The sequence below is a fragment of the Diplotaxodon limnothrissa genome, linkage group LG7 (assembly GCF_057381915.1).
Source record: "Diplotaxodon limnothrissa isolate DT_005_m linkage group LG7, D_limnothrissa_male_GT1.1, whole genome shotgun sequence".
Classification (NCBI taxonomy): domain Eukaryota; kingdom Metazoa; phylum Chordata; class Actinopteri; order Cichliformes; family Cichlidae; genus Diplotaxodon; species Diplotaxodon limnothrissa.
This window is the reverse complement of record NC_140602.1, coordinates 26858652-26871563: the sequence shown is the minus strand read 5'-3', so window position 1 is coordinate 26871563 and position 12912 is coordinate 26858652. Positions and strand designations below refer to the sequence as shown.

General features: G+C 44.9%; 1 protein-coding gene across 6 annotated transcripts in view; it reads right to left on the bottom strand.

The window, feature by feature from the left end:
* Positions 1 to 1311: 1311 nt before the first annotated feature.
* LOC146628390 (uncharacterized) overlaps positions 1312 to 12912 on the bottom strand; it is a 60441-nt gene continuing 48840 nt past the window's right edge. For 5 of the 6 annotated variants that reach the window (XM_085359491.1, XM_085359496.1, XM_085359495.1 and 2 more), the window contains 24 exons: positions 12795 to 12849; positions 11786 to 11951; positions 11406 to 11512; positions 11123 to 11266; positions 10931 to 11040; positions 10708 to 10851; positions 10248 to 10373; positions 10039 to 10156; positions 9767 to 9887; positions 9237 to 9367; positions 9072 to 9148; positions 8932 to 8998; positions 8697 to 8811; positions 7559 to 7641; positions 7278 to 7469; positions 7048 to 7200; positions 6844 to 6914; positions 6342 to 6386; positions 5729 to 5779; positions 5440 to 5649; positions 5034 to 5312; positions 4522 to 4641; positions 4217 to 4424; positions 1312 to 4121 (listed from right to left, as the gene is read on the bottom strand). In XM_085359491.1, the coding sequence (XP_085215617.1) occupies positions 4066 to 4121; positions 4217 to 4424; positions 4522 to 4641; positions 5034 to 5312; positions 5440 to 5649; positions 5729 to 5779; positions 6342 to 6386; positions 6844 to 6914; positions 7048 to 7200; positions 7278 to 7469; positions 7559 to 7641; positions 8697 to 8811; positions 8932 to 8998; positions 9072 to 9148; positions 9237 to 9367; positions 9767 to 9887; positions 10039 to 10156; positions 10248 to 10373; positions 10708 to 10851; positions 10931 to 11040; positions 11123 to 11266; positions 11406 to 11512; positions 11786 to 11951; positions 12795 to 12849 (2949 nt within the window). In that variant the 3' untranslated portion in view covers positions 1312 to 4065. The remainder of the gene's footprint in view (positions 4122 to 4216; positions 4425 to 4521; positions 4642 to 5033; positions 5313 to 5439; positions 5650 to 5728; positions 5780 to 6341; positions 6387 to 6843; positions 6915 to 7047; positions 7201 to 7277; positions 7470 to 7558; positions 7642 to 8696; positions 8812 to 8931; positions 8999 to 9071; positions 9149 to 9236; positions 9368 to 9766; positions 9888 to 10038; positions 10157 to 10247; positions 10374 to 10707; positions 10852 to 10930; positions 11041 to 11122; positions 11267 to 11405; positions 11513 to 11785; positions 11952 to 12794; positions 12850 to 12912) is intronic. The other variant, XM_085359494.1, reaches the window with a different exon arrangement.

Genomic DNA, 12912 nt, shown 5'->3' with positions numbered 1-12912 from the left:
CAAACAATAAAGAGTTTGTGGGTTTAACCACTAGTTTCACATCTTACAGAATGCAACATACAGCGGTTTTTCATAAAATATCTCAAGTAATATACATGTGGTTTTCATGTATCTTCATTCAAGAACAAATACATGCATGGAATAATGTTGTGTAGCCCCTGGTCTCCATTACAAAACACCATTTTACAACAGCACCAAATCTCCATATCATAGATCTTTAAGTTGTAGGTAAAACCCTACCAGATCAGCATGAGTGCTGGCACCACTGCTGCTTGATCATTCAAATGCGTTCCTTAAGGTCCAGCTCATTAACTCACTCACATTACCTCACAGGTACTTACAGCAGTCCAAGCGATCTTTCATCCAGCCTTGCTGTCACAACATGCACTCTCTTGAAAATGCCACTACCTCTCCACTCTCCATCACTCAACACCACCTCAGCCCGTGACTGCCTCAGAAACAGACCTCGTGCAGCTCCGAGGTTGTTAAAAACAACAATGCACTCAAACTTTTGAGTCTGTTGCATTTTTCTTGAATTGTTGATGTTACCTTTCTGTTCCATCTTTTCACCTCCATCACTGTGACCGGTGGACCTGCACGTGAACTCCCATTTGTGGCTGCTAAAGAGTGTCTGAATTAATACAAATATGCAGATGTGCTGTAGTTAACTGCCTGTATAAAGACAGATATTGTGCACTGTGCTTTCAAGATTAGAGCCCTTAAATACGGAGTTATTTCTAAGGAGGTTGCCTAAGGGTTTGATAGACAAAGAGGGATCATGGGACAAATTCTAGAAAACAAATGCAGGATTTTCAGCCCGTCTGTACCTTGTATAGCACAGAATAGGAAGGGCACCTCAATCAGACCGAATACTTTCAATGAATAAACATCTACGGCAGCCCTGCACTGGTGACCCATCTGGGCCCCTGGACACACAGAGGCTAACACGATTTAACATCATCACAAGTAAAATGTTTCGCTGTGAAACTTGGTCAGGGGGCAATGACTGAATACTTCACTTTGCACATGGTGGTAAAACTGCTCCTGTTCTAATGTTAACTAACAAAATAAAAATCCATTTTCACTCAAAGTGATCTTCTGGTGACTTTCAGTGAAATGGTGCACAGATGATCCCAGTTCATTTACAGTCACACAGCTCGGTGGAAACACAGGTCCACATGCTCCTGTGAGAGGAGGGACTTTGACCAATGCAGCATACCAGGAGCTTCTCAACATCGCTCTCACTCCTCTGTCTCCTCTCAGCTAACATACTATCCGTGTACATAAAACCACACAGTGACAATAGCATAGTAATTTATTAGGATTGAACATTATATTTCCAGATCAGGAAGAAAGTAGACAAATAAAGCTTTTCTCTCACTTGAAATTTGTACATATTTACAAAATGTGTTGCTCTGCCTCCATCTTTTTTCTTTGGAAATAAAACAGAAACTTTGTACCTCGTGTTTTTATTCCAAAAACCTTTCAAGACGATCCCACACACAGCGAGAAAGATGGTGAAACTTTAATTTTTAATGGCTTTAGAAATATTTTTAGTGCACGGGAACAACACAGAGGCAGTGTCAGTGACTGAGCTTGTTTGTTGAGGGATCAGTGTACACTGATAACACTGTACTGCTGTGTGGTGGGTGGGTGGGTGGTGCTGGAGTGTCTGCTCCACTAAAATCCATCAGTGATCATCTGTTTGGTTGTGAGTGTGAAACGTGTCTTTAACCCTATAATGCCAACTGTTTCATATTTGATAGATGAGTCTTTGAGACTTTCTCCCCGCCGAAAAACAAATAACTTGCTCAACAAATCAACAATAAATAGTAAAAAAAACCCTAAATAAAAACAACCACATATATGCAAAATAATATTTAAGTTCTTTAAGAAAAATTGTCAGTAGTTTTAATGAACTACATTTGTTTTATAAATGTAATTTTCTAGTAATGATTGGTTCAGGCTTTACAGGGTTAACATGATTTGTGCCACTCAACACAAAAACATGACTAATGTATTAATGGGCTTGTTATGTATCATCCTTAATGGTTTCTTCTCAGTCATTTACCTGCTGCTCATATACTACACCCACACATACTTCCATCCAAGTGCAAAACTATTTTTTAAACCTCTATTTCTGCAGTTTTTGAATTACTGCACTAAAAAGAAATGGATATTAGCAGAAATGCTTCTTTAGCCTCTCATCAAAATCTCGTCAGCCTCTATTCAAAGAGACCGTGTAAACAAAGGTCAGACTGCTGCTGGTGTAAAAATACTACACAATTTAGCATGTACTGTTTATATACCTGATCTTACTGCTGACTAGTTCCTCACGTCTCTGTTAAACCACTGTGCTGTCACTGTCGAGCATCCCGTGCTGCCATCTCTGTCCTCTGTTATCTGTGAGCAGACACTACAGCAGCGTCACGGAGCGCCACGAGCTTGAAAGTGTAATGCAGGAGTGTCAGTCTTTCAGTGTTGGTTTTATTTGTTAACTTTTGTTCTCACCTCTGCTGTTTGGTTAGAGTACTACCTGGTTAGAGCAGAGCTAAAGCACTTTTGCTGCATTAACCCCGCCCTCGGAAATATGACACTGAAGGCTACATATAATCATGTACACGCCCTGAGCGAGCCTCCCTGTGTGATGCACTGGGAGAATCCAGTTATCTGGAAACATAACGCTGCAGAAAAACAGAAGCACAAGTGATGAATATTTAATGGACTCTTCTCTTTGGCATGTTTGACTGGCTTCCTCGTAATGGCTCTGTTATCTGTTGTTCAAAGAGGAGCAGTTCAGCAAGGACACGCCATTTTTGTCATGACGAGAAGCAGCTGTCAACACAGGGGAATGCACACAAGCAGATTCAAACCAGTGGTGTGTATCACAGAAGTCTTCTTCTCACGTGTTTGTTCCACTTTTCAGCATTGGGCTGTTTAGTAAGAGTCAGGTGCTTCTATTAAAAAGAATAGGAATATTAAGCTTCATGTAGAGTAAACATAACAAGTGAGTGCAGCAGTAAGTAAAGCAATGTCTCGACCTCGACTGTCATTCCCCACACAGGTGGATGGAGCACACGAGCCTGTGGGTGTCCAGTGTATGATGGGTGTGTTATGCACACCGGCAGGGCTTTGTGAGGGTGAATAAAGGCAATAGAAATGGGGGTTAGAGTGGACCCTTGTCCACATGCAGAGGTATGTAGTGTTCTAATATAACAGTTGTCCTTCTTTGATTTCACTCTTGGCTGGGTTTGTGAACCATCTGTCTAATAAAATGTCCAGTTTCGTTATTAAAATCTTAAGTTGAATTTAAATCAGCGTATAAGAGTTTGGTGACTGTGATGGGAGAGCCCGGGTCAGTGCATGCTTTAGATATGTTGCTGCCGGGTCTGAAATGATAGCTTGGGCAGAAATGAAGGACCAATGAAATGAGCAGGAAGCTTGCTACACTGACATGTAAACAGTGCAGGGTCAGCTCTGTATAATGTACATTTCATCAGTACTTTGTTACAAATCAGATTAACTGCTGCTACACGTATACCTGCTGCCAGTGATGTACCAGACACATGGAAGGCACTTCAGCTCAAGATCAAATAAACACAGATTTTTTAATTTAAGGGGTCTGTTTCATTCACAATGAATGATGGTTTAACCTGCTGTGTGTGTGTGTGTGTGTGTGTGTGTGTGTGTGTGTGTGTTCTACAAGTAAGGAGTGCACAACAAGCAACAAAAGTTAGCTTCAGCAACACTTAAAAGAAATCTTGCTTGTGATTGGTCAAGTTAAGCTTTTCCAGGCTCAGGTGCTGTCGATGTTCGGACCTGCTGCTGGACAAACTCTTCTGAATCCATCCAGTTTGGCATTATTGGAGCGTGGGCAGGATAGTCTCCAGAGCAGTCTGTTACCTTGGGAAAGACTTCAGCTAAGTCAGTGTGTTACCCTGCCCGACCTTTGACCTTTGATGGTACAGTCTGTGTGACGGGAAGGCTGGGGCAATGTCTGGGGCCAAGCAGACAGAGACAGACACACACTGTCAGCTGTGCGACTGGGTGTTAGGAGTTCACTCTTCAGATGAAGAAGTCACTGTCGTTTGGAGAATCCAACATCACTGCACCTTTGTTTTCTAAAGACAAACACAAGAGTTATGTAGGAGGATACCAGTACACAGAACACCGCTCCACCCATGACCGTCTTCACTTTGAGTCGGTCTGACTGTACCTGTCTGCGCGTCCTTCCCTCCTTTTCCTTTCTTCTTTTTCTCCTTCTTCTCTTTGGATTTGGTCAGTTGAAGTAGTCTGGAGGGGAGCTGGGACTCCTTCTCTGCTCCCTGAGCCTTAGAGGAGAAGGGGTTGAAGTTTTTGCTCATCCTCTTGGATCCAATGCGGAGGAAAGGTTCTTTGGTTGGGGCGGAGGATGAGAGCTCCACCTGATGTTCACCCACAATATTAGTCATTCAAGGGCTCATGCAGCAGCTTCCTAAACTCTAACACAAACGCGGTTTTAAAGCAGGACCTTGTTCTTACCTCTTTGGCTTGTTCTGCTATTTCTTTTAAATCCAGATCCAGGGACCCGGTGCTGTGGAACCTTAAGGAGTCGTCTGAGTTTGTGGAGGGAGTGCGCTGGTACCTCTGAAGCTCCTCCAACTGCAAAAATGATTAGATCATGCATAAAGATGCGAGTGAGACGGTGAAGGATATCTATCGGTTCATTTCCACCAACTGGTTTTCTTTTTGAAGCTTCTGTCATGGCTCTGAGAGTCATTATGCCAAATTTCCACTCTCCACCTCCAAAACTTGGCATGGCAAGAGGAAGCAGACATGGAAAAACAGAATTCACTACATCCAGTGCATAAAATACTACAGCGTGCATGACATGTAGTTTACTGATTAATTTGTGATGATTAGGTGAACGTGCACAGAGACTACAGCTACACAGCAGCCTGCCTGTGACGGCACTCGAGCACTCGAGTGTCGTCACAGGCAGGCTGCTCGAGTGCATCAGACTAGCAGCGCCTTCATCATACATGACCTCTGACCTGCTCTCTATTTGCGTCCACCTTCTGATTGTCTCTCCTCAGAGCCTCCTCGTCTCTCTCCAGCCTCCTCTGCGCCTCCCTCAGCCACTCCACGTCTCTCTGGTACTCTTCTTTGCTCCTCTGTAACATCTGCATCTCTTCTGTCAGCTCCCGACATTTCCGCCTCGTCTGCTCCTCTTCCTCCCCCAGCCTCTCCTCCCGATCTGCCAGAGCTCTCTCTTTCAGCTCCCACTCTCTCTCTCGTTTCCTCTTTTCTTCCTGATGTGCAGCCTGCTGTTTCTAAAACAAACCACAAGTGTGATGTCACAAGAAGCTGGATGAAAACATGAATCCTGCCAAACAATGGAACGATGAGCTCACTGCAGCCATGACTCAACATGTGAAAGCAGCAGTAGTGAGAGCTAACCTGCAGGCTGGCCACCTCCTGCCGCTGCCTCTCCAAACTCCTGTGCTTCTCTTGCTCAATGAGGGAGGAGGGGCGCGAGCTAGTTGAGGATGAGAGCGAGGAGCAGGAGGAGGAGGAAGAGATGGACTGTCTGGAGGAGGTGGTGCTGAGTTGGCTGCTCAGGGCTTGCCTCTGGTCCTCAATAAATGAGTCCTGCTGGATGACCACAGCCTGCAGGCAGGGACAGACGGTCAATGTAAAGTGAAAACTTAGCCTGAACGTGACCTCTGCTGTAAACGTGTATGTGTACCTGCAGGGAAATGAGCAGCTCATGGAGACGTGTCACACTGCGCTGGAGCTGCTGGAGAAACACACCATCACACCAGAGTCAGTAAAAACAGCTCAAACTGCTGTTTATACAAATAAGACCTCCAGTACATCACATGACTGGGTTCATCTTTATTTTCCTCCTGACATGTAGAAAGAGCTAGGGATGGTCACAGTTGTCAAGAAAAAAATAACAGCTTATGCAACAACTTCTGTCCTTCTGCTGGTGTCTAAGAAGATAAAATGTGTAAACACCACCAGCAGGTGGCAGCACTGGACCTACAATTGCTTGCAGCACACCATTAAACAACAGGAAGAGAAGAAGTGGCTTTGCAGACAGCTGCAGCAGTCAGTGAAGACAAGCTTAGACTGGAAAATTCTCAGTGACGGCAGCTCATCACAGAAAGGAAGCAGAAACTGTATTCTTATGAAACAGCCACGTCCATATTTTCAGCATCACCTTCAAAGCAGTTTTGAAGCTTTTCTTGTAAAATATATTCTTTGTCCTGTCCTTATCAAAAGTCCCGTGTGATGTAGCTAAAGTGATGGAGTAGTACTAGTGTGTCTGTTTGTGTTTGAATGAGGAGCCCACTTACTTCATTGTTTCTCTTTAGCAGGGTCTGCAGGCTGGCAGTGGCTCCCTGAGGCACACACACACAGTTCATGTTAGCACATTGCAAAGTGCTGGTCAGGTAACATCAGGATGTGGACTGCAGCGAGCAGAAGTCAGAGGATGGTAAAGTTCTGAACCTCTGATGACTCACAGGGGAAAAGTAAAGTGCTGTGCAAAAACATTTATCGCACATATTTCCATTTTTTAAAAATGACTGTGACGTCAGAGAAGCAGCCTTCGATGTCTGCTCTGACTGACACTATCAACTACACTATCGACTCAACTTCATAACACTAATACCTGCGCTGATCTTGTTCTTTATTACATATGGATTTCCCACTCTGTTTATAGCAGCCATGCCTCTTCCCATTTGATCAGTTAGGCACATTTCGTTTTCATCACAGTAAAACCTGCAGGAACGTATTAAAGAAATGAGTCGTCTTAAATGAGATGAATAACCCTATGTGAAACACACACATCCCTACCTTCTTCAGCACGCTGTCGGACTCAGTCCTGCGGAGGTCCACTGACTCCTCGCCCTCTTCCTTTTCTCCATCTGACAGTAAGAGGAGGTGAAGGCTTTTAAAGGCTGGTCATGATAAAGACAGCTGCTGTGATGACGGCAGAGTCGGTCTCACAGGAGCGTGAACACCTGCCCTGACATCTTTGATGACCTGCTCGTGTCTTACTCTTGCTGCTGTTCATCTGATGACTGTCGAAGCCTCCAAACGTCTCCGCTCGTCTGGGCAGGCAGACTGGTCCCACGGCGCCCCCTGTCAGGCCGCCTGGACCGCAGGCCGCTGCACCAAAACCTCCGCTGACCAAAGCATGCAGGGCCTCCACTGACAGAGAGGAACAGGTTTGAACACGTCATCTCTGAGATGCACATGACGAGAAGTAACCTCAGAGGCCTGCTCACCTTCTCTCACAGCATCATTTATGACCGGCTCTCCTTTGGTGACGTTATCAGGTGTGGCTCTGAACAACATCCGCTCCACGACCGATGTGTTAGCATCCTCTGGAGACAGACTGCAGTTACCCAGCTCTCTAAAGATGTGTATCTTCTCCTCCAATAGACTGATAATCTGCTCATCCTTCCTCTGCAGAAGCTCTGGAATCAGGGACAAATGCAAACACACTCAACATGACACGGGACTCCCCGCCCACTACAGCACGTTAACTGGAACATCGGCTGCTCACCGCGGATCTCCTTTGCTCTGTTCTCCTGGTGTCTCCGGTCTTCTTCCGTCTCACTTGGGAGTCCCTCATCCTTATCTTTCTCCCTGTCAGAACACAAATGAAGGCCTGGCGTGATGTTCGAATACTCTCCAGCTTCTGCTTTCAGCTCAGATAAATGTACCACATTGCTCACAACGCTCAAATGTGCACTGCTGGAAACAGAGCAGCTCGAACTCATTTGCTAGATAAAAAATGAAAAGCTTATTTTAAAGGCCCTACAAGCTCTGCACAGAGGTCTGCCATACTGAAGATTTTATTTCTACTTCTTTGTTAGGTTTTAATTTGTGGTTTCAGTTATTATTGTCAGTCATTTCATCTTAAACTGCTTTTAATTTGGCGATCGCACTTTAATTTAATCATTATTCTAATTAATCTTTTTTTGTTCCTGCTTCACAAACAGTTTTAACGTGTATTTGATTTCTTTACTGGTCAAATGTTGTTCTTTTTTCCTAAATGACCTTTTTCGCATTACTTAGCTGTGCTTGTGCTTAGCTTTGTCTAATGCACCATGCTACATCATGTACAGAGTTTGATGGCAGTGTTATCCACGGGACCTCACACTGTGCAGCACTACTTCTTCCAGCAGGGAAGAAATAAAGTTTTGCTTTTTTGAATAGATAATCCACAAATTGAGCTCCACACTTTGGAAATGGAGCATCTGTAAACGGACTGCCATACTTGCAGTCTTACTCACTCCTACAAGCCACATCAAAGCATACAGCCATACAGCACTTTACTTTGTGTTTATCCACCTCACACCCACGGCCTCTAAAAATCACCAGTGCAGCTGAGGCGCATGCTCGGACTGTGGGAGGAAGTCACGTAGGCACAGGGGGAACATGCAGACTAAAAGGCTTCAGCCAGGATTCAAATGAAAACTTTACTGCTGCGAGGAGACCGTGCTAACCGCTGCTGTGTGCTGAGCACCCACTACACTTGTGTAAAACATATTATTTCCTTTGACCCTTCATGTTAGGAACAAACTTCTGCAGAAAGGACTTGAAGTGCATCTGCCAGTGATCTTTGTGTGTGTGTGTGTGTGTGTGTGTGTGTGTGTGTGTGTGTGTGTGTGTGTGTGTGTGTGTGTGTGTATTCTCACATGCACTGCATAGCGTCCTGTATAATGGCCATCCATGTGTTGCGCTCCTCCTTGCTGCTGGCCAACACCTCCACCATTTCTGGCTTTTCTGTGCCAGCTGTGATCAGAAACAGACCTGCAGGAGACACGAGGCAATCCTTGATGAAACCATTGTGGTTCGTGCTGACTAAAAGCCAGACTGAATCACACAGTGACTGAAATCCGCAAAAGATGTGAGAGAAGGAAGGAGACTGACCTCGCTCCTCATTTGCCACTTCTCTTACAATGAGTTTGTGTAAGGAGATGACCGTGGAGCGCTGGTCCTGGGAACAAAGGCTCCAAATCAAACCGAATCCTTGGGTACAATCTTATGTATGTGCCGAGTGCCAAACTTACCAATGAGGCAAATACATATTTCTGGTCTTTTTCCTGAAGAAAGACCAGCACATCTGTCAGGAGCATGGCGTGGACTTCTGCAACACACAGAAACAAATATTACAGCGAGCTCCAGTCGGAATAAATTCACGTCAGGTTTGGTCCAAAGATGCAAATGTGATGAACCTTTGAGTCTTCCTGCAGAGTTTTTCAGCTGCAGCGCTCCATCGTGCAGCAGCTTCCTCCCTCTGATCAGGTCCTCTTTAGCGAACATCTGACCACTCTTCATCCTCATGATGGACTTACTGTCAGTGCGACTGCAGTGAGACATTAAAGGTTTACACTCAGGCACATTTAAGAGCACTGCTGTTTCTGCAAGCTAAGCTTACAGAAAAAATCTAAAACTACATGCAGAGAGTAAAACACAGGCTGAACATCAGCACTGCTCTGAGCAGTCAGCACGACTAGAAAAGTGGTATATATGTGGAAGGTACAGCCCAGGTATCAGCCAGCCTTTAAGCTTATTCATCATTCAGCGTTCATCAGTTGACATTGTGTAACGTATACTTCAGGCGTTGGTTTGGGAGCGTTTGTGGAGCGCTCTGAGCTAAGAGTGGGCAGGGAGGCGACCGTCTGGAGGAATGAACTGCTCTGATGACCCACGTGATCAGCTGATCCAGGAGTAGGCAAACTCCATCACTGACACTACTGAGTACCTGTACACCTCCTTCAGGCGCTGTTTCTTCTCCTGCTGGTTGACTTTATTATCCACAGCCGTAATCAGCTCCTTCACAAGGCGCAGCGCGTCAGAAACCAAGCCGTGCTCCTTATCTGACTCTGTTCAGAGATTCATAAAGAGTTTAGGATGAATTATGTTCTGAGGAAAGATGTTGGACACAGTGTCACCGCACAGTTTTTAGGTGACGTTTGAAGAACAATGAAAGATGCGCTTGACTCGGTGGATGCTGCCACGGGTCTTCATTCTTACCTTTGGTGTGCTGAAGGATCCTCTGGATCAGAACAGGATATTTGGTGATCCTCTGAGTCACCAACAAAATACACTCTGGGATGCTGAGCCGCCGCACAACACTGCTGCTCATTGTTCTCTGCACACAAAGATACTGAGGTCATGCATAGATCCCAGACAGTGCAGGTGAGGTCCTCTGATGTGCTGCGTGTACAGAGAGCAGCTCTGACCTTGACGAAAGCCTGGAAGCGTTTATCTTTGGCGTGCAGTTCTTTGTACAGACTGACGGCTTCGTTGTGGCGACTGCAAAACTTGCCATAAACTTTTGTCATGCGGACAGAGCTGCAGCCTGAAAACTGAATTTAAGAAGTCACAAAAAAGAAAGTAAACACATTTAAGGTGGAAGCAAATTCAGCGCTTTCCATAACATGCTGTGAATATTGTAGTTCTTCCATTAACTCAAAAGAACTGCAACTTAATGGAAAGACTGCCATGATCTTTACTGCAACCACTGACACTACCAAACGACACCCCTGATTTCCAAACAGATATCTTAGAGTTGAACTTAACTAAAAGACAACAGCACACACTCCACACACGAGGAGTGTAAGGGCCACCAGAAATGGATTTATTTCAACTTTATTTACCACTGACACGCACGCATACACCCTCCTCGTGTCCTCGTCTCACCTGTTTAACTAAGATGTCTCCAATGCTGCAGATGAGGAAGTTGTTGCTTTTCTGTCTCTCGGTTGATGCATTTCTTTTTCTCTCCAGGAGCAATGAGAGGAATTCTGTGTGGAACTCCAAGAGATCGTCCAAAACAGGGAAAATCTAGGGAAATGTTGGACAGACAGGTCGTTATACTGTGTGTACCCAAGCGTGTCGACGGGTGAAATTGCTCTTTGATCACCTTGTTCAGAGTTTGAAGATCAAGCTGCAGCTCCTTCTGAAGGCCTTTGTGATACACTTCCGACATAATCTTCAGAGTCCTCACATGGTGAACCTCCGTCTGGTACAGCTCTGTGCAGAGAAAACACTCTTATCTCCATGTTTGGCCCCGACAGCAGTCTGTCACTCCCCACTGAGTCACAGCACAGTTTACCATAAATGACATCTTGTCTCTTCACTTCATCTTTCTTCAGGGACTTCAAGAACTTCTTATCCACCATGCCACTCCAAGAATCAGCTGCCAGATCTTTAATGTCATTTTCAAACTCCATCAGCTGGGTCTCAGTGATCTCAGTACCTACACACACACACACACACACACACACACACACACACACAGCAGCTCAAACCATCATTCTTTGAATCTAAACTGTGTGTGTGTGTGTGTGTGTGTGTGTGTGTGTGTGTGTGTGTGTGTGTGTTGTGTTGTGTTCTACCTTCATCAGTGAGAGACTCAGTTGAAGCGTTGACTTTGCTCCCCTGATGGAGAGAGTCGGTGGACTGGGACAGCACTTTGAGGCGCTTGAGTGCAGCATCGTCTAACCTGAAGGAACAAAACTATGAGGATGAGCAGGATTTTAATGGCTTTGCTTTCTACATACATCACATAGTCGCAAGAACAATATGACGCCTTTGGAGCTGCCACTAGTTCTAGTGACAAGAACAGAAAAACCCGTCTTCACGTCTGTGAAGAGCACATCGAGCGACGGCATGTGTGCTCAGTGCTGAGACAGTCACTTGTGCTGGTGTGTACACGTGACGTTTAGAGCTAACTGGGAATTTTCAGAAACAAAGTTAATTAGTCGTAACGTCTTACGATGGTATGTTGCTAATGGAGATGCTCTTAGCCAGGTTGCTGTGAGGGCTGAAGGTTCTGCGGTTTCTTCTCGGAGACAGCATAGGAAGGTGGTCGTTGGGCATTGTTACTGTTGACCAACGTGACGATGAGGACCTTGACGACAGCGATGATGTAGAAGATGTAGCTAGATAAAAATATATCAAAACAGAAAATGAATTTGATTATTTGCTCATTAAAAAGCAGCAATCTAGTTCTTTTGTAGTTCTCTTCTTCATACTATGAGCCAGAAGGTGTCTATCAGTGGAACTGCTGGGACATCAGAAACTCTGTCTACCAATCAAAAGCAGCTCCCTCTCTCTGCGTGTGCTCCGTCTGCTCAGGTCTGAGTTGCAAGCATGCTTTAGAGCTTTAGTTGGATGAGAACTAAAGCTCCTTCAGAAATGCTGCATTGCTACCTCCCAGTGTCCTTATTTGACTTGCTCTTTTACAAACTGAGTAAAAAGTCAAACATGCTGCACTCAATCATAAGCTTGTTCTGTGTTTGTGCCATCACTGTACGCTGGCTTTGGAGTGACAGCTGGACCTTTTTTCTATCCTGACAGAGGAACAGCACTGAGTGAAGACAGGAATTTGTCTTCAAGTACATGTGTACATTAACGTTGTGTTGCACTTTGCAGTGCGGACAGTGTGCGTTTGTGCGGCACCGACAGAACGTGGAAACCTCTCTTCTTTTGCTAATGGGCTTCTGCTGATCATGGGAGTGGTGGAATAGATTCAAACTCAGCAGCTTTCTTAGTAACACAGCTGTGCAGTTATTTTAAAGCACCTGTATCTAAATGAATGACTTGAGACCCACAGCTTTATTTTAATGGTCACTAGGACATATACAGATAAAATCACCAGTCAAATCTGAGGGAAACTGGGAATTTTTAGACGGATTGATATAAAGGATTCTTTGAAAGTGTCTTTAGCTTTAGTTGATTCGCTCCCCTGTGTCTCCTCTGTAAAGTTCTCCATGTGTTCTTACTTTTACTCCTCGTGTTAACAGACGACCCAGGAACGCCTTCTGGCACCGCCGCTTGCTGATAGAGACAAACATGACAGATTAAACTTAAAGAAGACTTGTAAAATACATTTATGATGGA